This window comes from Kogia breviceps, chromosome 3 (genome assembly GCF_026419965.1).
Source record: "Kogia breviceps isolate mKogBre1 chromosome 3, mKogBre1 haplotype 1, whole genome shotgun sequence".
In the NCBI taxonomy this organism is placed as follows: domain Eukaryota; kingdom Metazoa; phylum Chordata; class Mammalia; order Artiodactyla; family Physeteridae; genus Kogia; species Kogia breviceps.
Genome location: NC_081312.1, coordinates 151,774,444 through 151,798,721, shown reverse-complemented (window position 1 = coordinate 151,798,721; position 24,278 = coordinate 151,774,444). Strand labels below are relative to the sequence as shown.

Here is a 24,278-nt window from a genome sequence, read left to right as displayed (position 1 = left end):
GTTGGGCCACTTTTTCTGGAATAGCCTCACCAAAATGATGATCTTCAAATGGCAAGATAAATCCCAATGAGAATGAAAGGTCATAGAGACACTGCATGTGCTTCGGAACACCACAGGCAAATGTAATGCACAGGGCCCTCCTTGGGGTGAAAAGGCACAGACTGACTCCAAAGAGAACCTGGTGCTCATTGGGGCACCCCACCCGCAGGGGAGGTAGGAAAGCAGATGTCTGGATGGCTGCAAACTGTTGATAAGCTGGCAGCCAGCCAAAGTAGCCGGGTCACTAAGGCAACACAGCAGTTGACATCATGGACTTTAGAACCAGAAGGGCTTGACTTACAAGGTCACCCAGCAACTTATTTAACCTTTCTGAGCCTCGGTTTTCTTCTCTGTAAAATGGAGGATAACTGTGAGATCACTGTGAGGACAAAGTGAGAATCACTGCAGTGTTTTTAGAAAGATGCTGGGCCCACGAGCAGGACTTAAAGTGCTGTTAATCATCACTCTTACTAAACAGTGGAGAGATGTCCCAGACCAATCATAACTGACCATCAGCATCCAAGTCTGAATAGCCGGCAAGGTACACTCCACCCTGACACTGAGTGCTTCATAGTCAAGTCAATAATCCCTGACATTGATAGTGTTTCATAAACTAGAAAATGCGTCCATACTTATCACCTCACAAAATCCTGTGAATCTAGTTGGATGGGAAATACTAGGTCTATCTTGAAGGGGAGGGGCTGGTGAAGTTAAGAGGGTTTGTTAAGAGCTGGTTGAGGGCAGAACCCAGGCTGTGACCCAGGTTTCTTGGTGAGTGGCTCGACATTCTTTCCACTCCATGCCATTCCCAGGAAGGAGATAGATCTGAGGTCAGGACAGGTCAAACCTGTGATTTCACCACCTCCTCTCCCCTGGCTCCAGCTATATTGTCTCTGAGCAGGAAGTGGTTTGGCCATCCATTTCAAACGTCTCTATCAGCCTCCTCTATAATCTGTTCCTGTGAATGGCCCCAGGTGCAGGGTGGGCACCCTGCAACTGGAATTAAGAAGGGATGACAGCTGAGTTGGGGCCAGCTCTGGCTCTGCATGCAGCCAGAATCAGGCCCGCTTTGCCCTCGCTGCCTGCTTGGGAAGCAGGGACATGGTGGCCTTGCCAGGTATGGCAATCATTAAAAAGCACTGTTTCTCTGAAACTGAAACAAGCACTAACCTTTCCCAATGCCATTAGCATTTCCACTAAAAATCTGGCATTTGATAGAGGAAGAAATTTTTTTTTCAGTTGTGAAAAGGTTAGGCATATTTACCTGACTTAATAATTTATCATTGATATTTAATGTCTTCCTTGAAGGATCGCCTCTAAGAATGCAGCCAGTACCCACTTCCCTTTGCTGCACTAGATCCTGCCGGGCCCAGTCCCACATCCCACCCATGCAGGGCTGCAGCAGCTACTCGGAGCAGAGGTCAGAGGACACCTCCACACAGCTGGCTCCTTGTGCTAGGTCAGGTCCTAACTCTGCCATCAGAGAAGACAGCCCAGCCTCCCATGTCTAATCCCAATTCTGCCACACCTGAGTTCCCTGTGGCAGGGGTGATATCAAGGCCTCTTGAACAGTGCAAGAAAAGTACAGAATTCCTCCCTTCTATCCCTCCTCCTCCTCCCACCAGTAAAGGGTTCTCTTAGTTTGAAAAACCGTTTGTAGGAATGGAGGTGCCCAGGAAAATTTCAACTGGCCCTAAAAACCAAGGCTGCTAGCTCAGGGGAGAACTTGGAGGTGACTCTTGACCAGCATAAGACCCTCCCCTCACCCCTTCAGAAGTACGGAGCTCCTGGTTTCCACGCCACAGCTCCAAAATCTACAGAGGACCGTCCTTGGGCAGCAGGAAACACTGTTCTCCCTCAGAGATGGGACAATGAGGGAAGTCTTAGGTGGAGTAGGGTAGGGCCAGGCTCACTGGAAGAGGAATACAAGAGCCTACCTGCATGGTAAGAAGACTTTTTTATTTGAAATATAGTCTGAGCAACACGGGTGCAGCCGAGAGGAGGAGGGGCTGGCCTGCCTGGGGCAGCAGCCTCTCTAATGGCACAGGAGCAAGAGTACAGTTATCCCAGTGTCTCTGTGCCCCACACCCCGCGCGTCAGGAAAGGCAGAACAGCAGCAGAACAGGACGCCCAGCTCCTTCTGAAGGGGGTCTGCCTCTCGGTGCCTGCCTGCTGTGGCTGCATTTCCTGCTCTCCTGGGTTCCAGACAGAGGTGTGCTGCAGAAGTTTCTCCCCCCCACACAGACAGGATGGGCCAGTGTGACAATTAATTCTCCAGGACTCTTTTTGGGGGAACGAATCAGAGAAGACAGAAAGGAAGGGCATGGTGACCAAGGGCCCTCTGCAAGCCAGGCTGGGCGAGCTCTCTGAGAGGGACCGCGCCAGCACCCTCATCCCCCTTCTCAGGCTCCAGTGGCAAGAAAGAGAGCTGCTGTCAGGACGCCCCTGGCTGAAGGCAGCGAGCGGGGAGCCTCCCAGAAGAGCACAGCCGCCGAGGGGTTTTGAGCTGAGGTGACAGCATCGGGGTTGGGCCACTTAAGCAGCCTGGGGCTGGAAGGACGCAGACAAAAGTTGGGGTACCAAGAAGCAGCACAAAGCCATAAATAACAGAAGCAAATTCAGAGCTGTGAGGGTCCTGGGCGAACCCGCCATCTCCTGGGGCTGGGGGACACCCAGCCCCCAGCAGCTCAGGGCAGACTCTGCTCCAGGGCCCAGCCAGCCACACTCACACCGGGGCGGAGCCTTCTCTTTCCCACTGTCCGCATGGCAGGCGGAGGACACCACGGCACCACCCGACTGCACACTGCAAAGCTTCCAGTCACACCTGCGGGGACGGTGTGTGGCTGTCCCGGTCCTGAGAGGCCTGTGGTTGACTCTGAGCATCTTGGGCACCATCCTCATCGGGGGCCAGGCCCAGTGACCTCCTGGCCTCTGAGTCACCCAACAGAGGCTCCTCGGCACATTCTTCCAGTCCGTTCTCCCTGGTCTCCATGGACACCTCCTCCCCAGAGCCCTCCTCTGGCTCTGCCGCCTCTGCCTCTTCCTCCTCCTGGTCTCTCACCTTGTGGACGATGAAGAGGTGGCGGCTGAGGGAGCTGGCAGAGGTGTAGCACAAGCCACAGAGGAGACACTGGGCTGTGGAGCTGTCCTTCTGGTGCTGAGGTATGTGGCTCTGAAACTCGAGCCCTGAGTCTGTGGCAAAGCTACATTTTGCACACTGGAAAAGGGACTTGTGCCTTTTGGTGGAAGAGACAGTCGCGCCATTGCTGGTGTCTGGAGCATCCCCTGCTCCGCTGACTGGTCTTTTCAGATGGTTCACCTGAAAGGGGAAACGATGTGAGCCTGAGACATGAGCCCCCCAAACATGATAAACGCAGCCCAAGGACTCACAGAATCACCACCCAGGCCAGGCTCATGGCAGCCCTAATTCTAGTTTAGGTTTGGTTTGTTTCTTATGTTTGTTTGTTTAATGTAACACATACATGTGGCACAACATTCCAAAGATATGGGAAGGGTATAGAAAAGATTAAGCCCCTCCTACCCAGCTCCCCAGCCCTGCTCTCCAGAGAACACCGTATTACCTGGGTTCTGTGGCTCCTCCAAAAGATATTCTATCTGTACACAGAAATAAAACTACTGCCTTTTACGAAATGATAGCATTACACGCACACTTTTCTTCACCCTGCTTTTTTCACTTAAAAACATATATTGACACATTTCTTTATGCCCAAGGCCAAAGATATCTGACAGATAAATCATAGAAGCAGAATTGCTAGATCAGAGGATGTATGCATTTGGCAGAGAAGGGAGGGTATGCATTTTAATCATAGACAGATGTTGCCAAAATGTCAACTGACACCCTTCCTGCTGTGTGTGAAAGGGTCTTTGCAGACCAGGGCCCTTCTCTGAATAGCCATTAAAGAAACTCCTGAAAATCCAGGCAGTTTCCCAGACATGCCTGCCCCTCTGAAGAGCAGCCCCCTCGCCGTGGAGTGGGAAGAGCCTACTGTGAGGAGGCTGCTCCAGAAGTTGACCAGAAATGGACTAGGGCGTGAAATAGGGATGAGGCCATAGGATGAAGGTCCAGGATAGCAGGAGTCTAGGTCTGGCTCCTCTGTAACTGGGGGTGGGGTGGGGAGGTGACTCAGTCAAGCATGGCCACCCTCACCTAACAGTGAGCCCTGCCTACCCCTGCCTCCTAGGACTGCAGAGGAGCAGAAGCAGGAAGGTATGTGTGAAAGTACTCCGATGGCCACAGAATGCAGCATACGCCCAAGGAAGGGGGTCGCAGTGACAGGAAAACAAAAAGAAAAAACGGTCAATGGGCTGCCTCGTGGATGTTTGTTCCTGTCCTTTCTTTGTGTGCAGTCCCCATGCATGTCACACAAGACTAGAGAGTGACTAGCATTGAGGGACGCTGTCACTGCTGGCTGCTCCATGGCCACAAGGACAAATGGGCTCCCTGTAGCCTTCCTAGTGCCCCTCCAGCTCCAGCCACACTGGGCAAGCTGCTCCAGTGGGCAGGGGTCCCACACTCACCTGAGGGGAATGTCCGCCCGAAGGTCTGACTTTGGACGTCTGGCTCAAATCTGGGTTTCTGATACCATGCATAAGGCTGATGTGGCTCTCCAGGAGGGAGGGCCGAGGAAAGCTGGGGCTGTCCTCTGTGCAATACCTGCAAAAATACAGCCGAAAAAGGTCATGTAAGATGACAGGCTCCGGGGCCCAGTGGGGCCAGGAAGGTCTGGCAGGCAGGCAGAGGCAAAACTGCTTCTGGCTCCAGCAGGGAGAGAGTTCGGAGCAGGCAGAGTGGCCCTCAGGCTGGCTGGGTGGTGCTGGGTACTCCCCAGAGAAATCTAGCCAGCAAGCCAGCCAAGGTGGCAGACAACAGCAAGTCAGAGTATCTGTACTGGCCCCGAGCTATGACTGCACTCTCCACTCTCTGATATCTGGGTCCAGAGACCCAAGTGCTGGGCTAGTGGTCAGCCTGAAAGAGTGGCCTGTCCTGTCCTAAAGCTCGGACAGATGGTGTTGAAGCCTCACAGCCGAATGGGGCACATGCTCACATTGCCACCACTCCTCTCAAACCTCAGGGCCCTCCGCTGCTGACTGGCAGGACAGCCTGGGGATAGGGAGTTGGGAAGGGGGAGGGATCCAGAGCCACCAAGCTCTAGAAGCTTATTTCTGGAATGCCCTCATTTCTGACCTAGCCACAGCATATTCCTGTTAGAAACCCGCTTATCTCTTGCCTTTGAGCCCTTATCTCACAGCAGAAGAAAACCCCAGTGGTACTATGGACAGTCTTGATAAATTCAGGCCTCCTGGGTCCCGCCCCCAGGGACTCACCCACAAGTGTAGACTTTCTTTACTGTGTCATGGTTGTTGCGGATGTGTTTGCGCAGGCTGTTGGGGGTGTGGAAGGACTGTTCACACTGCCGACATGGGTACCGCTTCAACGTCTATGGGAGATGACAGGATGCAAAGCATCAGAACCGTTAAGACAGTTCTGGGAGCATCTGTCTTCTCAGATGATGAAGGCAGAAAGGAGGATGCCCCAAGACCTCAAGATCTGTAGTACCCACTATGCCCAAAGCACCAGGAAGTCGTCCACATAAGGGGTATATGACCCCACAGGACAGAAGTCCTGAGAATCTGGGGCTGCACTGTGCCCGTGTGGCTACACTTACCCGACCATGGCTCTTTTTCATGTGGGACACATAGCTCTCCCGATCAGGAACCCACTCCTGGCACTCCTGGCAGGTCCAGCCAGTGTTCCTCAGCCGGGGCCTGGCCTCACCCCTGCGATGGGCTTCAGGCCTGCCCCAGCGGCTAGAGGGCAGGGAGCTGCCCCGAGCAGCCACATTAGTGGCTGGGGGTTCAGTGGGAACTCGAGAGCCAGGGCGGCTTGAAGATGTGTCTGCTGAAGACTGGAGGCTTGACAGCTCGTCCACGTTTCGGGGAACACCGTGGGTGCTCTGGGGATGGGGAGAGCGATTACTGACTGGGCAAGGGGAAAGATGCACAGAGTCAGACCCCCGGCCTGAGGCATGTGCCCTTCTCCCCAGCCTCCTTCCCCAGGGCGTCCCACCTTGACATGTTGCATCAACTCTGGCTTCTGCAGGAACAAGAGCGGGCACTCAGGGCACTTGAAGACGCCCACCTGCGCCTTACTGGCATTCTGGTAAAAATGCTGCTGAATGTGCCTCTTCTTGTTGAAGACCATTTCACAGGAGCACTTATAAATGAGCCTGACGAGACAAGCCCCAGCGTGTGAGGTAACCAAGGCTGCACTGCCAGAACCACAAGGCCCCTCCACCCCATCTCTGATCTCTCTGAACCAGAGTAAGGTTTGGGAAAGCAATACTCTGAGCCAACGTTGATACTCCGCAGACTCAGGATGTCTTCAGAGGACTCCAGGCATCTCTGCCACTAGCCCAGGCTTCCCAGTCCATCCCAACACCTCCCCACAGAGCACCCAAGCTATCAGCTCTGCTCCCACAGGCCTGCTGGCCCTGGAGCTGCACTCACTGGGAGGGTCTGTGGGGCTGGGTGGGATGCTGGGTGGCGCTGTGGTCCGCGGTGCTACTGGCAGTCTTGAAGGCCATGGGACAGAATGCACATTTGTGGAAAACCTGGCAGTGTCGCTCCTGGATGTGGCTTTTCAGCAAGGCCAAGGTCAAGTGGACTACCCCACAGTGGATGCACCTGGATAACAGATGTTGGGGGGTGCGGGGGGAGTAGGCATGTCAGACCGAGAAGTAGTGGTGGAAAAGGAGGAATGGAAGACAGGAACAGGGCCATCTCAGGGACCCTCCCTCTCCCCCTCCCTCATGCACTCAGTCTTCTATCCTCCACATGTACACCTCAAGAGTCTGCTTGATGCCACCTGGCAAAATGCAGTCAGCCAGGGTCCCCCAAGCCCAACACCCAACCTGGTAGAGAAGGGGGAAGAGAGCCTCCCCTCCCCTCACTGGCCAGAGAATATTCTTCTGCAAACCAAAAACCTGAACCCAGCCAAGAGAATCTGGTGGGAGTGGAGAGGGTGGAGAATGGTTCAAAAATGACATCAACAGTATCCATTTAAGTGTGATAACAACTGCAGGAGTTCAAGAGGAATTTTAGAAGGAGACTGCAGAAAGCCTGTGTCTTCCCGCAAGCTGGAGCCGAACAGGCAGGGATGTTCACTGAATAAAATGTACAATTACGGAATGCTACACTCGCCATAACAACCACATTAAAATAAACAGCCCTCAAAGCCCAAGAAGAAATGCTCTAGAGCAGCACTGTCTGACGGAACTTGCTGTGATGATGGACATTCTATATTGCACTGTCCATGTGACTATTTAAATTTAATTAATAAAATAAAATGGCCAGTTGCACTGGCTACACTTCAAGTGCTCAGTAGTCACATGCCTGATACTATTTTGGGTTTTCTTTTTTTTTTTTTATAAATTTATTTATTTTTTTGTTTATTTATTTTTGGCTGCATTGGGTCTTTGTTGCTGCACGCAGGCTTTCTCTAGTTGAGGCGAGCGGGAGCTACTCTTCATTGCAGTGCGCAGGCTTCTTGCTGCAGCGGCTTCTCCTGTTGCGGAGCACGGGCTCTAAGTGCACGGGCTCAGTAGTTGTGGCGCACAGGCTTAGTTGCTCTGCGGCATGTGGGATCTTCCCAGACCAAGGATCAAACCCGTGTCCCCTGCATTGGGGGGCGGATTCTTAACCACTGCACCACCAGGGAAGTCCCCCTGATACCATTTTGGACCGCGCAGCTCATAAGTGTTCTAGTGTCTCCTTGGTGGGACTATGGATAACATTTTTTTCCCTACCAATTCGTATTTTCTGAGTTTTGTTTAGTGCATATATCATTTTTGTAAAGTATCAACTGTCTTAAACCGTTTTTCTGAAATTGAGGTCTGTTGGACTCTTCTTTCAACTTCAAAATATCTCTCTATAAATACTGTGTTTCCTTCCTTCAGTATCAGAAAATGATGTGACCTTCCCTCCAGGCTAATCTGTATCTATTCAGGTTCCTAGACCCTCTCATGTGTTCAGTCTTTCTTCTTGCCTATAAACACACACAGGTCTCCCCTACATGAGAAAAAAACCTTCCCTGCTCCCAGCTATTCCTCTTGAGATAACTATTATTTTCCAATTGTTGCAATATTGCTTGCTCCTATAAACTTAACATCCCAGTAGGCTAGATAGAGGCTAGAAGAGAGGCTGTTGCTTTACTGAAAGGACATCCCTTCACTTCAGAATTCTTTGACTCCCAAATATTAGCCTGCATTTCAATACATTAGCCCATTTTTGCAATCCACATAACTCATCACAGAATCCTGACCAGTCCTTTTTGTTTTTCTTCCTTTTGTGTGTGTTGGGGAGTGGGGGTGGGGGGCAGAATCACCTTTTGCAAACTTAATTAGCAATGAAGAGAAGTGCACAGAACCCAAAGCCTGTTCGCAACTGAGGCCTATGAGCATTCGTTACTAAATGTGTACATGTGTTACAGCAACTATACAAACTACTTACATTTAAATTATATTTTCTTTTCTCTCCTGCTAAACAAAATAGTGACCAACTCCTAGCACACAGAAGTACATCCATACCACAAATAATTATGAGGAGAAAAAAAATCCACATATTTCCAAATTCAGCCAAAGTGGCAAATACACCTGACGTGTAAAGAATCTCTTAAGTGGTTTTATTTGTGCAATTTGACCAAACTCCTACAGGAGCAATGTAAATGCGACTAAAAATCCATTCTATTTACCCAGCAGACATTCTTGGAAGAAACCTCACGGAAAGTAAGAATATAAAGGGGTAAAAGAACATGTGCCAAGTAGCCTCAGCGAAGGACTGAATCAAGCAGGGTTTTTACAAACTGATGAAAAACTCTGCAGAAGAGAAATCCAACCCTATGACACAGCTCTTTACCAACTGTTTAAAAGAAAAAGAGAAAACAGACAATTATAGAACCATATGCTGTCAAACATATAAAGTTTTAGAAAAGATAAAGAGCAGTAAAATATTTAGCTTTGCCAATAACCACAAATAATAAGAAAATAACACATTATTAAATAGTGTAAACTTGCTCCCTTATGACACTGGTCACTGTCCAAATTTTCAACAAAGAGCAGAATAATTTATAGAATTCTAAAAATATAATATTGTAAAACTCTGTAGTAGAGCTCAGTGAAATGGAACATAGGTACCTTCTGAGAATTTCCTAAAAAATATTAATAACCAGAGAATGGGAAAAAATATTAGCAAATCATACATCTGACAAGGGACTTATAACCAGAATATATAAATAACTCTTACAACTCAACAACAAAAAGACAAATAACACAATTTTTAAATGGGCAAAGGATCTGAATAGATATTTCTCCAAAGAAAATATACAAATGGCCAATAAATTTATGAAGATATGCTCAACATCATTATCCATCAGAGAAATACAAATCAAAATCATAATGAGATACAACTTTATACCCACAACAATGGCTATATGCAAATGTCAGACAATAACAAATATGTGAAGAAATCAAAACTCTCATACACTGCTGGTAGGAATATAAATGTGGTATAGCCACTTTGGAAAACAATCTGGTAGTTCCTTATTTTACTGCTAGGTATATATCCAAAAGAACTGAAAACATGTGTTACATAATAACTTGTACATGAATGTTCATTAGCAGCATTATTCATAATAGCCAACAGGTAGAAACAAAAAAGGAATAAAATACTAATATATGTTACAACATGGATGAATCTTGAAAACATTATGCTAAGACCACATATTATATGACTCCATTTATATGAAACGTCCGAAGGAGACACATCTATGAGACAGAAAGTAGTTGCTTAGGGTTGGGGGGATGGGAGGATTGCAAATATAGGGTTTCTTTTTGGGTGATGAAAATATTCTAAAATTGATTGTGGTGGTTGATTGTACAACTCTGTGACTATAGTAAAAACCACCAAATAGGACACTTTAAATGGGTGAATAGGATGGTACATGAATTACATCTGAATAAAGTGTTACCAGAAAAACATTAATAGTTGAAGATCTTAAGTATAATGAATACTGTATTAGTGTGTATATCTTGAGTTCAATTGTAGATCATTGAAAATTTTAATGTCAATATCTTCAGTAATCCCTCTAGCTGAATCATAATACTTTTTTGTCTGACATTTGTTACAAAGGCTTGATAAACTAAATTCCTTTTGAGACATTAGGTTTCTTTCTACTCTTACAGAAGAAAGTAAAATATTTAATTAAAAGACAAAAAATGCTATTAATCCATCTGTGTTACTGAAAATTTCTTGGATTCAAGATTCAAATACAAAAATTAAAGTTGATTGCATTGCTATTGGATTCGATTTGATCTTGAAACAAGCAGCATACACTTAAGTCAAGGTTAGAAAGGTATTTTCAAACTTTATGAATACTGCAAAAAACACAGGTTCAGGTGTTTGGTTTTAAAATGTAGCCTGGGGTGCTGCCCAGCAATGCTCTTCTGCAACATGGTGGCAAGGGCTTTGTACAACCCCATCTCTGGATTATTTTCTTCCCATACACTTTAGCTTCTCCATTCTCCATAACATGCAAAAGAAATCTGTCTACATTTGGAAATGCTTATACCAAGAGAGAAACCTGGAAGTGATCACTAACCACTCCCCATCCCTCACCCCAGTATACAAACTATCATCAAGCCCTAATGTTTCTACTTCCTAATCTCTCTCAAATTTACCTTCTCTCCATCCCCACAGCCATGCCTTAGCTGAATCCCTCAGTCTCTCATCTGGATTGTCACACAACCAGTCTCTAATCTCTCCTCTCTAGTATACATGTCAGCTTTCCAGAATGATCTTTCTAAAACACAGATCCAGCTGGATCACTCCCTTGCTGAAAATCCTTCTGTAGCTCATCACTGTCCACTGGATAAAGTCCAAATGTCTGCCAAGAAATACAAGGTCTTGCATGGCCTGGCCTCTACCAACTCCTTAGTCTCATTTCTCACCCTTCCTCCGGTTCATCCTGACCTACATCTATTGAAATGCTCATCAATCCTGTAAGCCCTTTTATGTGTGCTGGTATCCCTTGCCTATGCTCTTGCCAGATATGCTCTCCCCCTTTCTTCTACCTAAAACCTCCTAATATCTCCTCTACGAAGCTTTCCTGACCATTCCTCAACTATGGGACTTACCACTTTGAATCGTAATTACTTGTGTGCATGTCTGTAACCTATCAGACTGAAACCCTATATGGCAGGAGCTGGGTCTTAATCATCTTTGTATCTTGAGTGTCTGGCACAATGCTAAAGACAACAGTAAGTACTCAAAAAATGTTTATTAAATGAACTAAATCAATTAAAAAATTTAATACCAAAGAGAAGAAAACCTTAATAAATTGGGGCAAAATTATATTTCTGAAGTAAAAATAATCAAGTAAAGCATGAGAAGATGTAGAAACTCCCAAGCAACCAGTAAACCAGTAAAGGAGACCTGATTGCGTCAATGTAAAATGATGGATCAATGAGTTTTGGAGGGAGTATTCTCCCTCATTTTGATCTTTTTCCTGAAAATGACTTCTTGCTTATATTTGTTTGACACAATGGAGAAGATTCAGTTTAATTAAAATAGAGTTTTCTCGGTTTTATCATGAAGCTGATGATTTCTTCCATTCTCAGGTTTTGCTTCTCACAAGCTGACAAAAAATAATCAACACAAAGATACTAGAGTCCTTTGAGTTTGGCATCTTGCCATTTGTTAACAAAAATTGAGAACATTTTAAAGTACTGACAGTTGTAAATTTATTACTGAAATAGTACTTTAAAATTAATATGCCAAACATGATAACTTTGTGAACAAATTTATATACTTTTAAAAAACAAACTGACAAAGTGAATGTTTATATATATTCTAATCTCCCCCAAATCTTCCCATTTAAAGCATTTTTTTTAATTTATTTATTTTTTATCTTTTGGCTGTGCCGCACACGGCATGTGGGATCTTAGTTCTCCGACCACGGATCGAACCCGCGTCCCCTACAGTGGAAACACAGAGTCTTAACCACTGAACAGCCAGGGAAGTCCCAAAGCTTTTTTTTTTTTTTAATGTTTAACTTTTTAACTCCTTATTCTTCTTCCCCTTGCTCTTCTGGTTCCCTATAAGATAAAAATGTCTGTCCACATACCAATCAACATTCTTCTCTTATTAGGCTGGAGCCCAGGCCTCTTAAGACCAAAACTCATTTTTTTTTGGCCATGCCTCGTGGCTTGCAGGATCTCAGTTTCCCAACCAGGGATTGAACCCAGGCCACAGCAGTGAAAGCACCAAATCCTAACCACTAGACCACCAGGGAACTCCCAAAACTCAAGTCTTAAATGAGTTCTGGTCCAGAAAAAGAACCAGCCACTGGGCAAGCCCAGGACAGTGAGTCAGGTAGCACCCACCTGTAGCCCACCTTGCGGGCATAGTGCAGGCAATTCTCCTTTACATGGGTCTGGAAGTAGGCAGAGCGACAGAGGGCTCCACACTCCGGACAACAGTAGGGGGACTTGTGGGCGTGGATCCGCTGGTGGGCACAGAAACTGCACTGGTTGGGCAGCAGCATCTGGCACACCTGGCAAGTCTAGGAAAGAACAGCAAGAAAGCAGTTCACGCAGGAGCCACAGGCCTGTAGCTCTCCAATCAGAGCTGTCTGGCTTTCCTAGGACATGGGTCAGAATGACCTCCTCCCCAAACCATTCTCTCTTCCAGCTCTCCTAGGACACTAGTGAAATCCCCAGGCCTTATGAAGTGTTGACACTGACACCCAAGCTACCTTTGCCTCTCACCTTATTAATCAAAAACAGACCTGACTATATTTTCCCAAAGATTAGTCCTACATGTAGGACTGTGAGTACTTCTCTCCTCTGGCTTAGCAGAGGACCACGTTTTCCTTTTCAGAGGCCCAAGGCACTTCTTGAATTCTCAGACCTCATTACACTGCCAGACTCACCAGGGCCTCTACCCTGGTGAGCAGCAGGTTCCTACTCAACAGCTTTAGTCAGTTGGCTCAGGGACTTCCAAAGTAGACATGAGCCTACCCTGGTTAATGCTCAGAAGCCCCAGTGCAGACTAACTGAGCTTCCATAACCTCAGCCCACTCTGGGGGGTGCCCTGAGCCACAACTGACCACATACACCCACAGGAAAGCACAGGATAGGTAGCAGCTCCTTTGTTCTCAGCCCCAGGAGAGAACCAGAGGCTAACAAGTCCTACAGGCAGACTCACTGAAGCTCTCTAATGGGAAGAGCCCAGACAGCCCAGAGGGGGAAAGCAAGAGACTAAGCTGGTGCCTGCATCTGAAGAGGCCCTTCTTAGTAAAAAAGGGACAACTGTACTACTCACTGAGGGGGCCACTGACCTGGGGTCAGAGGAGTGCTCAGAGGGATAAGTTGTTAGGGAGGCCAGGAAAAGATCTCTGTTTAAGCAGCAATATCCAGAATATAGGGCCTCTACAGGACAAACAATCTAGCGTTTTCAACAAAAAAAACTTCAGTGGAAAAAAAGATTAAGGGAAGAGGAATTTACAGATTAAAAGAGACTTAAAAGACATTTTCAGTGTATACAACTGCAATGTATAGCCCTTATTTGGATCCTGATTCAAGCAAGCCAAGTGTAAAAAGAAATGAGACAATCAGAAATTTTAACCCTAACTTAATGATGACAATACTGAGACATCTGCCACTTGATATTAAGATTTGATAATAAGGAATTATTATTAATTTTGAGATGTGATGATATTATGTCTATGTTTTGGTATTTTTTGAGGATAGAGCTTTATCTTTTAGACATATATACTAAAATAGATACTATAATGCTGGGATTTGTTTAAAAACAATCCACTGGGGGAGAGGTGAGTAAGAACATAGATGAAACAAGATGGGCCACTGAGTTGGTAACTGTTAAAAGAAGGTTCATTATACCATTCTTTCCACTTTTATATATGTTTGGGACATTCTATAATAAAAGGTTTTGTTGTAGTTGTTTTTTCACTATTGCTCTACGTGCAGAACAGTAAACAAGTATGCTATTTTTTGTGTAAAAAAGGAGGAAATAATCACTCTCACACATACACATATACACACACATTTGTTCATATCTGCAAAAAAGGAGAAATAAACCAAAAGTCAATAAAAATGGTTACCTATGGGGAAGGAGAGAACAGGATGAAACGGACAGGAATGGAAGCAAGACTTTTCTGAATATACCTTGTTATATAATTTTGGAATCACATAAATGTTTTACATAATTTCAAATACATATACAAAATTAAACTAAATAAACAAAAGCATTCCCTAAAAATTGAAAAACAGAAACAACCTAACTATGTATCAAGTAGGTGACATAACCATGTAGAGAAAAAAATTATCCCCAGTGACTTTTAAAACACAGTATTTTGACTTATACATTCTTAATATGATATATTCTAAGGACAAAAAGAACTGCAAATATACCCTCAACTTTATGCAGTAGTCCTAACATTAGAAATAATATTGATTTTGATATTTTAAAATTGGTGTGTGTGTGTGTGTGTGTGTGTGTGTAGTAAGAAAATCTTAGGAACCAAGATTTTCAGTATAAAATCAGTTACATAAAAAGGATAATCTAACATCTTAATACCAGCATAAACTCATGATCTTCCTTTCCTCTTTTTAAAAATATATTTTTTAGCTCTGACCACTGAAAAGGCCTAGGAACAGATATATCCAGCAGAATAAGCATCTCTGGTGCCCAGAATGTGGCCTCTAAATATAATTTCTCACACACATACACACAAAGAAAACCCTGGCTTCTTGGAAAAACAACTGACTCTAGGTTTAGCACAAGAAATGTGCCCAGGACATCTTGTTGGGGCTCAAAGTAAGAAAGCTTCTCAACGTTTAATGAGTTCATATCAAAAGGACACAGGATCCAGCTTGAAGGGGCTCCCAAAGATCAAAGATGGGATAATTGAGCATCAAAAAGAATGACTCACAGGACTTCCCTGGTCACACAGTGGTTAAGAATCTGCCTGCCTGCTGAGTACTGCCTTATCTCCTAACTAGTTTGGGACATTAGCCAAGTTAAAATCAATATGTGCTATAAACCACTTTATGTTGTTCCTCTCAGATTTTACCACCAGGGTGATAGATGGTCTGTGTCTGGAATGTATACACAGCTTGTGTTAAAAGGTTTGAATCAGCTAACAGCTTAAACCAACCCAAACAAGCCAAGTGGAGACTGAGTCCAGGTATGGACTCAGGAAGACTGGACACCATCATGCTTTAAGAGTCACAGATCACTATATACAACTTGGCCGTGAACTCGTGGCAAACATTTCTGGCAGCAAATGCAAAAACAATAAATGTTGTGTACAACAATTAAAAAAAAAGAATCTGACTGCCAATTCCAGGGGACACGGGTTTGATCTCTGGTCCAGGAAGTTCCCACATGCCATGGAGCAACTAAGCCCGTGCGCCACAACTACTGAGCCTGTGCTCTAGAGCCCACACGCCACAACTACTGAGCCCACACGCCACAACTACTGAAGCCCGTCTCCTAGATCCCACGTGCCACAACAAGAGAAGCCACCACACTGCAAAGCACGTGCGCCGCAACGAAGAGTAGCCCCCACATGCCACAACTGGAGAAAGCCCGTGTGCAGCAACGAATACCCAATGCAGCCAAAAATAAATAAATTTCTAAAAAAATAAATAAAATAAATACTCATGATATTTTTTTAAAAAAGAATGACTCACAAATCAAAAACATACAACAGATTCACACAAAAAAAGAAGAGGACACAAGCATAACACAAAAGAAAAACATCAAACCACAATAGGAAAAACAAAAAGAAATGAAAGGAACAAAGAAGAAATACAAAATCAACTGGAAAACAGGTTTAAAATGGCAATAAATACATATCTGTCAGTAATTACCTTAAATGTCAATGGACTAAATGCTCCAATCAAAAGACACAAAGTGGCAGACTGTTGATTTAAAAAAAAAAAAAAACACAAAAACAAGAGCCTATAATATGCTGCCTACAAGAGACCCACTTTAGGGTGAAGGACATACAACGATTGAAAGTAAGGGGATGGAAAAAGATATTTCATTTAAAAGGAAATGATAAGAAAGCAGGGGTAGCAATACTCATATCAGACAAAATAGACTTTAAAACAAAGGCCAAAATGAAAGATAAAGAAGGACACTATGTAATGATAAAAGGATCAATACAAGAAGAGGATATTACACTCGTTAACATATATGCAGCCAATACAGGAGCACCCAAATGCATAAAACAAATACTAACAGACATAAAGAGAGAAACTGATGGGAATACAATAATAGTAGGAAACTTTAACATCCCACTCACATCAGTGGACAGATCTTCCAGACAGAAAATCAATAAAGCAACAGAGGTCCTAAACGACATACAATAGAACAGGTAGACCAATTGATATTTTCAGGACATTACATTCAAAAAACACACAATACACATTCTTTTCAAGTACCCATGGAACATCCTCGAGGACTGACCACATACTAGGATGCAAAACAAGCCTCAACAAATTTAAGAGGATAGAAATTATTTCAAGCATCTTTTCTGATCATAAGGGCATGAAACGAGAAATCAACCACAGAAAGAGAAATGAGAAAAAAATGATTACATGGAGACTAAACAACATGCTACCAAAAACCCAATGGGTCAATGATGAAATAAAAGAGGAAATTTTAAAATACCCTGAGACAAATGACAATGAAAACACAACCATACAAAATCTATGGGATGCAGCAAAAGCAGTTCTTAGAGGGAAGTTCATAGTCATACAGGCCTTCCTCAAAAAACAAGAATAAGCTCAAATAAACAACCTAACTTACCACCTAAAAGAATTTGAAAAAGAAGAACAAAAAAACCTAGTCAGCAGAGGGAAGAAATAATAAGATCAGAGAGTAAATAAATAAAATAGAGATTTTTTTAAATATAGGAAAAACCCCCAAAAACCGAAAGTTGGTTCTTTGAAAGGGTAAACAAAATTGACAAATCTCTGGCCTGGGTCACCAAGAAGAAAAGAGAGAGGACCCAAATAAACAAAGTAAAAAGTGAAAGAGGAGAAATAACAACTGACACTGCAGAAATACAAAAAAACATAAGAGAATACTATGAACAACTATATGACAACAAACTGGACAACACAGAAGAAATGAACAAGTTTCTAAAAACATACAGCTCACCAAAACTGAATCAAGAAGAAATAGATAGGGACTTCCCCAGTGGTCCAGTGGTTAAGACTCCGTGTTTCCACTGCAGGGGGCATGGGTTTGATCCCTGGTTGGGGAACTAAGATCCCACAAGCCATGGGGCACAGCCAAAACCTAAACAAAAATGTTTTTAAAAAAGGTAAAATTGGGACTTCCCTGGTGGCACACTGGTTAGGAATCCACGGGCCAATGCAGGGAACACAGGTTTGTTCCCTGGTCCAGGAAAATCCCACATGCCACGGAGCAACTAAGCCTGTGCGCCACAACTAATGAGCCTGCACTCTAGAGCCCACGAGCCACAACTACTGAGCCTGTGCAACACAAATACTGAAGCCCACAAGCTAAGAGCCCATGCTCCTCAACAAGAGAAGCCACTGCAATGAGAAGCCTGCACACTGCAATGAAGAGTAGCCCCCGCTCACCCCAACTAGAGGAAAGCCCATGCGCAGCAACAAAGACCCAACACAGCCAAAAATAAATAAATAAAATAAATAAATTTATTTTTTTTAAAAAAGGTAAACTTGGGGCTTCCCTGGTGGTGCAGTGGTTGAGAATCCGCCTGCTGATGCAAGGGACTCGGGTTAGTGCCCTGGTCCGGGAAGATCCCACATGCCGCAAAGCAGCTGGGCCCGTGAGCCATGGCCGCCGAGCCTGCGCATCCAGAGCCTGTGCTCCGCAACGGGAGAGGCCACAATAGTGAGAGGCCCGCGTACCACAAAAAAAAAAAAAAAAAAAAAAAGAAAAGGTTAAATTATCATTATATGCAGATGACATGATACTATATAGAGAAAACCCTAAACACTCCACACAAAAAGTACTAGAACTGATAAACAAATTCAGCAAGGTAGCAGGATATAAGATTAACATATAGAAATCTATTCCATTTCTTTACAGTAACAATGAAATATCAGAAAGGGAAAGTAAAAAAAAAAATCCCTTTCAAAATCACATCAAAAAAAAAAAAAAACGATGCAGCAAAAGCAGTTCTAAGAGGAAAGTTTATAGCAATACAATCCTACCTTAAGAAACAAGAAACATCTGAAATAAACAACCTAACCTTACAACTAAAGCAATTAGAGAAAGAAGAACAGAAAAACCCCAAAGTTAGCAGAAGGAAAGAAATCATAAAGATCAGATCAGAAATAAATGAAAAAAAAAATGAAGGAAACGATAGCAAAGATCAATAAAACTAAAAGCTGGTTCTTTGAGAAGATAAACAAAATTGATAAACTATTAGCCAGACTTATCAAGAAAAAAAGGGAGAAGACTCAAATCAATAGAATTAGAAATGAAAAAGGAGAATTAGAAAATGAAAAATGAAAAGGAAACGACTGACACTGCAGAAATACAAAGGATCATGAGAGATTACTACAAGCAACTATATGACAATAAAATAGACAATCTGGAAGAAATGGACAAATTCTTAGAAATGCACAACCTTCTGAGACTGAACCAGGAAGGAATAGAAAATATGAACAGACCAATAACAAGCACTGAAATTGAAACTGTGATTAAAAATCTTCCAACAAACAAAAGCACAGGACCAGATGGCTTCACAGGCAAATTCTATCAAACATTTAGAGAAGAGCTAACACTTATCCTTCTCAAACTCTTCCAAAATATAGCAGAGGGAGGAACACTCCCAAACTCATTCTACGAGGCCACCATCACTCTGATACCAAAACCAAAGATGTCACAAAGAAGGAAAACTACAGGCCAATATCACTGATGAACATAGATGCAAAAATCCTCAACAAAATACTAGCAAACAGAATCCAACAGCACATTAAAAGGATCATACACTATGATCAAGTGGGGTTTATCCCAGGAATGCAAGGATTCTTCAATATACGCAAATCAATCAACGTGATACACCACATTAACAAATTAAGGAGAAAAACCATATGATCATCTCAATAGATGCAAAGAAAGCTTTCGACAAAATTCAACACCCATTTATAATAAAAACCTTGCAGAAAGTACACATAGAGGGAACTTTCCTCAACATAATAAAGGCCATATGTGACAAACCCACAGCCAACATCATCCTTAATGGTGAAAAACTGAAACCATTTCCACTAAGATCAGGAACAATACAAGGTTGCCCACTCTCACCACTCTTATTCAACATAGTTTTGGAAGTTCTAGCCACAGCAATCAGAGAAGAAAAAGAAATAAAAGGAATCCAAATAGGAAAAGAAGAAGTAAAGCTGTCACTGTTTGCAGATGACATGATACTATACATAGAGAATCCTAAAGATGCTACCAGAAAACTACTACAGCTAATCAATGAATTTGGTAAAGTAGGATACAAAATTAATGCACAGAAATTTCTTGCATTCCTATTACACTAATGATGAAAAATCTGAAAGTGAAATTAAGAAAACACTCCCATTTACCACTGCAACAAAAAGAATAAAATATCTAGAAATAAACCTACCTAAGGAGACAGAAGACCTGTATGCAGAAAATTATAAGACACTGCTGAAAGAAATTAAAAATGATACAAATAGATGGAGAGATATACCATGTTCTTGGATTGGAAGAATCAACATTGTGAAAATGACTCTACTACCCAAAGCAATCTACAGATTCAATGCAATCCCTATCAAACTACCACTGGCATTTTTCACAGAACTAGAACAAAAAATTTCACAATTTGTATGGAAACACAAAAGACCCCAAATAGCCAAAGCAATCGAGAAAGAAAAACAGAGCTGGAGGAATCAGGCTCCCTGACTTCAGACTATACTACAAAGCTACAGTAATCAAGACAGTATGGTACTGGCACAAAAACAGAAATATAAATCAATGGAACAGGATAGAAAGCCCAGAGATAAGCCCACACACATATGGTCACCTTATCTTTGATAAAGGAGGCAAGAATATACAGTGGAGAAAAGACAGCCTCTTCAATAAGTGGTGCTGGGAAAACTGGACAGCTACATGTAAAAGAATGAAATTAGAACACTCCCTAACACCATACACAAATATAAACTCAAAATGCATTAAAGACCTAAATGTAAGGCCAGACACCATCAAACTCTTAGAGGAAAACATAGGCAGAACACTCTATGACATAAATCACAGCAAGATCCTTTTTGACCCACCTCCTAGAGAAATGGAAATAAAAACAAAAATAAACAAATGAGACCTAATGAAACTTAAAAGCTTTTGCACAGCATAGGAAACCATAAACACGACAAAAAGACAACCCTCAGAATGGGAGAAAATATTTGCAAATGAAGCAACTGACAAAGGATTAATCTCCAAAACATACAAGCAACTCATGAAGCTCAATATCAAAAAACCAAACAACCCTATCCATAAATGGGCAGAAGACCTAAATAGACATTTCTCCAAAGAAGATATACAGATTGCCAACAAACACATGAAAGAATGCTCAACATCATTAATCATTAGAGAAATGCAAACCAAAACTACAACAAGATATCATCTCACATCAGTCAGAATGGCCATCATCAAAAAATCTACAAACAATAAATGTTGGAGGGTGTGGAGAAAAGGGAACCCTGTTGCACTGTTGGTGGGAATGTAAACTGATACAGCCACTATGGAGAACAGTATGGGGGTTCCTTAAAAAACTAAAAATAGAACTACTATACAACCCAGCCATCCCACTACTGGGCATATACCCCAAGAAAACCATAGTTCAAAAAGAGTCAAGTACCACAATGTTCATTGCAGCTCTATTTACAATAGCCAGGATATGGAAGCAACCTAAGTGTCCATCAACAGATGAATGGATAAAGAAGATGTAGCACATATATACAAATGGAATATTACTCAGCCATAAAAAGGAACAAAACTGAGTTATTTGCAGTGAGGTGGATGGACCTAGAGACTGTCATACAGAGTGAAGTAAGTCAGAAAGAGAAAAACAAATACCATATGCTAACACATATATATGGAATCTAAAAAAAAAAAAATGGTCAGAAGAACCCAGGGGCACGATGGGAATACAGATGCAGACCTACTAGAAAATGGACTTGAGGATACGGGGTGGGGGAAGGGTAAGCTGGGACAAAATGAGAGAGTGGCATGGACATATATACACTACCAAACGTAAATCAGATAGCTAGTGAGAAGCAGCCGCATAGCACAGGGAGATCAGCTCGGGCTTTGTGACCACCTAGAGGTGTGGGATAGGGAGGGTGAAAGGGAGGGAGATGCAAGAGGGAAGAGATATGGGAACATATGTATATGTACAACTGATTCACTTTGTTATAAAGCAGAAACTAACACACCATTGTAAAGCAGTTATACTCCAATAAAGATGTTAAAAAAAAATCACATTTAAAAAAAAACAAAACTTAAGAATAAACCTGACCAAGGAGCTGAAAGACTTATATGATGAGAACTATGAAACACTGATAAAGGAAAGTGAAGATGTTTCAAAGAAATGGAAAGTTATCCCACGCTCTTGGATTGGAAGAATTAATATTGTTAAAATGATCATACTACCCAAAGCAATCTACAGATTTAATGCGATCCCTATCAAATTACCCAGGACATTTTCCACAGAAATAGCAAATAATTCTAAAATTTATATGGAACCATAAAGGCCTCAGAATTGCCAAAACAATCCTGAGGAAAAAGAACAAAGCAGAAGGCATAACCCTCACAGACTTCAGACAATATTACAAAGCTACAGTAATCAAAACACCATGGTACTGACACAAAAACAGACATATGAATCAATGGAACAGAATGGAGAGCCCAGAAATAAACCCACAAACCTACAGTCAATTAATCTTTGACAAAAGAGGCAAGACTATACAATGGAGAAAAGACAGTCCCTTCAAGCAAGTGGTGTTGTGAAAGCTGGAGAGCCACATGTAAATCAATGAAATTAGAACACACCCTCACACCATACACACAAATAAATTCAAAATGGCTTCAAGACTTAAATATAAGAAATGACACCTTAAAACTCCTAGAAGAGAATGTAGGCAAAACATTCTGTGACATAAATTGTACCCATGTTTTCTTAGGTCGGTCTCCCAAGGCAATAGAAATAAAAGCAAAAATAGGGCTTCCCTGGTGGCGCAGTGGTTGAGAATCCGCCTGCCGATGCAGGGGATACGGGTTCGCGCCCCGGTCCGGGAAGATCCCACATGCCGCGGAGCGGCTGGGCCCGTGAGCCATGGCCGCTGGGCCTGCGCATCCGGAGCCTGTGCCCCGCAACGGGAGAGGCCACAACAGTGAGAGGCCCTCATACCACAAAAAAAAAAAAAAAAAAAAGCAAAAATAAACAAATGGAACCTAGTCCAACTTAAAAGCTTTTGCACAACAAAGGAAACCATAAACAAAACAAAAAGACAACCTACAGACTGGGAGAAAATATTTGCAAACAATGCAACCAATAAGGGCTCAATTTCCAAAATATACAAATAGCTCATACAACTCAATAACAAAAAAACAAACATCCCAATCAAAAAATGGGCAGGGGCTTCCCTGGTGGCGCAGTGGTTGAGAGTCTGCCTGCCGATGCAGGGGACATGGGTTCGTGCCCCGGTCCGGGAGGATCCCACATGCCGTGGAGCCGCTGGGCCTGCACGTCCAGGGCCTGTGCTCTGCAATGGGAGAGGCCACAGCAGTGAGAGGCCCGCATACCACAAAAAAAAAAAAAAAAAAGGGCAGAAGACCTAAACAGACATTTCTCCAAAGAAGACATACAGACAGCCAGTAGGCACATGAAAAGATGCTCAACATCACTAATTATTAGAAAAATGCAAATCAAAACTACAAAGAGGTACAACCTCACACCAGTCAGAATGGCCATCATTAAAAAGTCTACAAATAGCAAATGGTAGAGAGGGTGTGGAGAAAAGGGAACCCTCCTATACTGTTGGTGGAAATGTAAATTGGTGCAGCCCCTATGAAAAATGGTATGGAGGTTCTTCAAAAAACTAAAAATAGAGTTGCCATATCATCCAGCAATTCCCACTCCTGGGCACATACCCAGACTAAACTATAATTCGAAAAGACACATGCACCCCTATGTTCATAGCAGCACTATTTACAATGGCCAAGACATGGAAGCAACCTAAATGTCTCTGGACAGATGAATGGCTAAAGAAGACGTGGTATGTATGTATGCACACACGTACACGTACACACACACACACAATGGAATACTACTCAACCACAAAAAAGAATGAAATAATGCCATTTGCAGCAACATGGATGGGCCTGGAGATTATCATACTAAGTGAAGTAAGTCAGAAAGAGAAAGACAACTACCATATGATATCACTTATATATGGAATCCAAAATATGACACAGATGAACTTATTATGAAACAGAAACAGACTCACAGACATAGAGAACAGACTTGTGGTTGCCAAGGGGGTGAGGGGATTAAGGAGGGATGGATTGAGAGTTTGGGATTAGCAGATGCAAACTATTACATATAAAATGGATAAACAACAAGGTCCTACTGTATAGCACATGGAACTATATTCAATATCCTGTAATAAACCATAATGAAAAAAAAAAAAAGAATGATTGAACACATAAACATACTGAATATATAGAAACCAATAAGTTCATTATAACACTACCACTAAAAATAATAGAGGAAGTCACCTCATACAGATTAGGGTGGCTACTATGAAAAAAACAGAAAATAACAAATGTTGGTGAGGATGTGGAGAAATTGGAACCCATGTGCACTATTGGTGGGAATGTAAAATAGTACAGCCATTGTAAAAAACAGTATGGGGGCTCCCTGAAAAATTAAAAATAGAATTACCATATGATCCATCAATTCCACTTCTGGATATACACCCGAAAGAACTGATATTGTACAACACAAGGAATATAGCCAATATTTTACAATAACTATAAATTTTGGAGTATAACATTTAAAAATTATGAATCACTATATTGTACACCTCTAACTAACATAATATTGTACA

The 24,278-nt window shown here is 42.9% G+C and overlaps 1 protein-coding gene across 17 annotated transcripts in view; it reads right to left on the bottom strand.

Moving 5' to 3' along the window:
• Positions 1-1,977: 1,977 nt before the first annotated feature.
• Positions 1,978-24,278, bottom strand: part of ZNF592 (zinc finger protein 592) — a 55,313-nt gene continuing 33,012 nt past the window's right edge. For all 17 annotated transcript variants that reach the window (XM_067029967.1, XM_059057274.2, XM_059057270.2 and 14 more), the window contains 7 exons: positions 12,498-12,676; positions 6,568-6,744; positions 6,128-6,287; positions 5,727-6,014; positions 5,386-5,498; positions 4,579-4,714; positions 1,978-3,358 (listed from right to left, as the gene is read on the bottom strand). In XM_067029967.1, the coding sequence (XP_066886068.1) occupies positions 2,858-3,358; positions 4,579-4,714; positions 5,386-5,498; positions 5,727-6,014; positions 6,128-6,287; positions 6,568-6,744; positions 12,498-12,676 (1,554 nt within the window). In that variant the 3' untranslated portion in view covers positions 1,978-2,857. The remainder of the gene's footprint in view (positions 3,359-4,578; positions 4,715-5,385; positions 5,499-5,726; positions 6,015-6,127; positions 6,288-6,567; positions 6,745-12,497; positions 12,677-24,278) is intronic.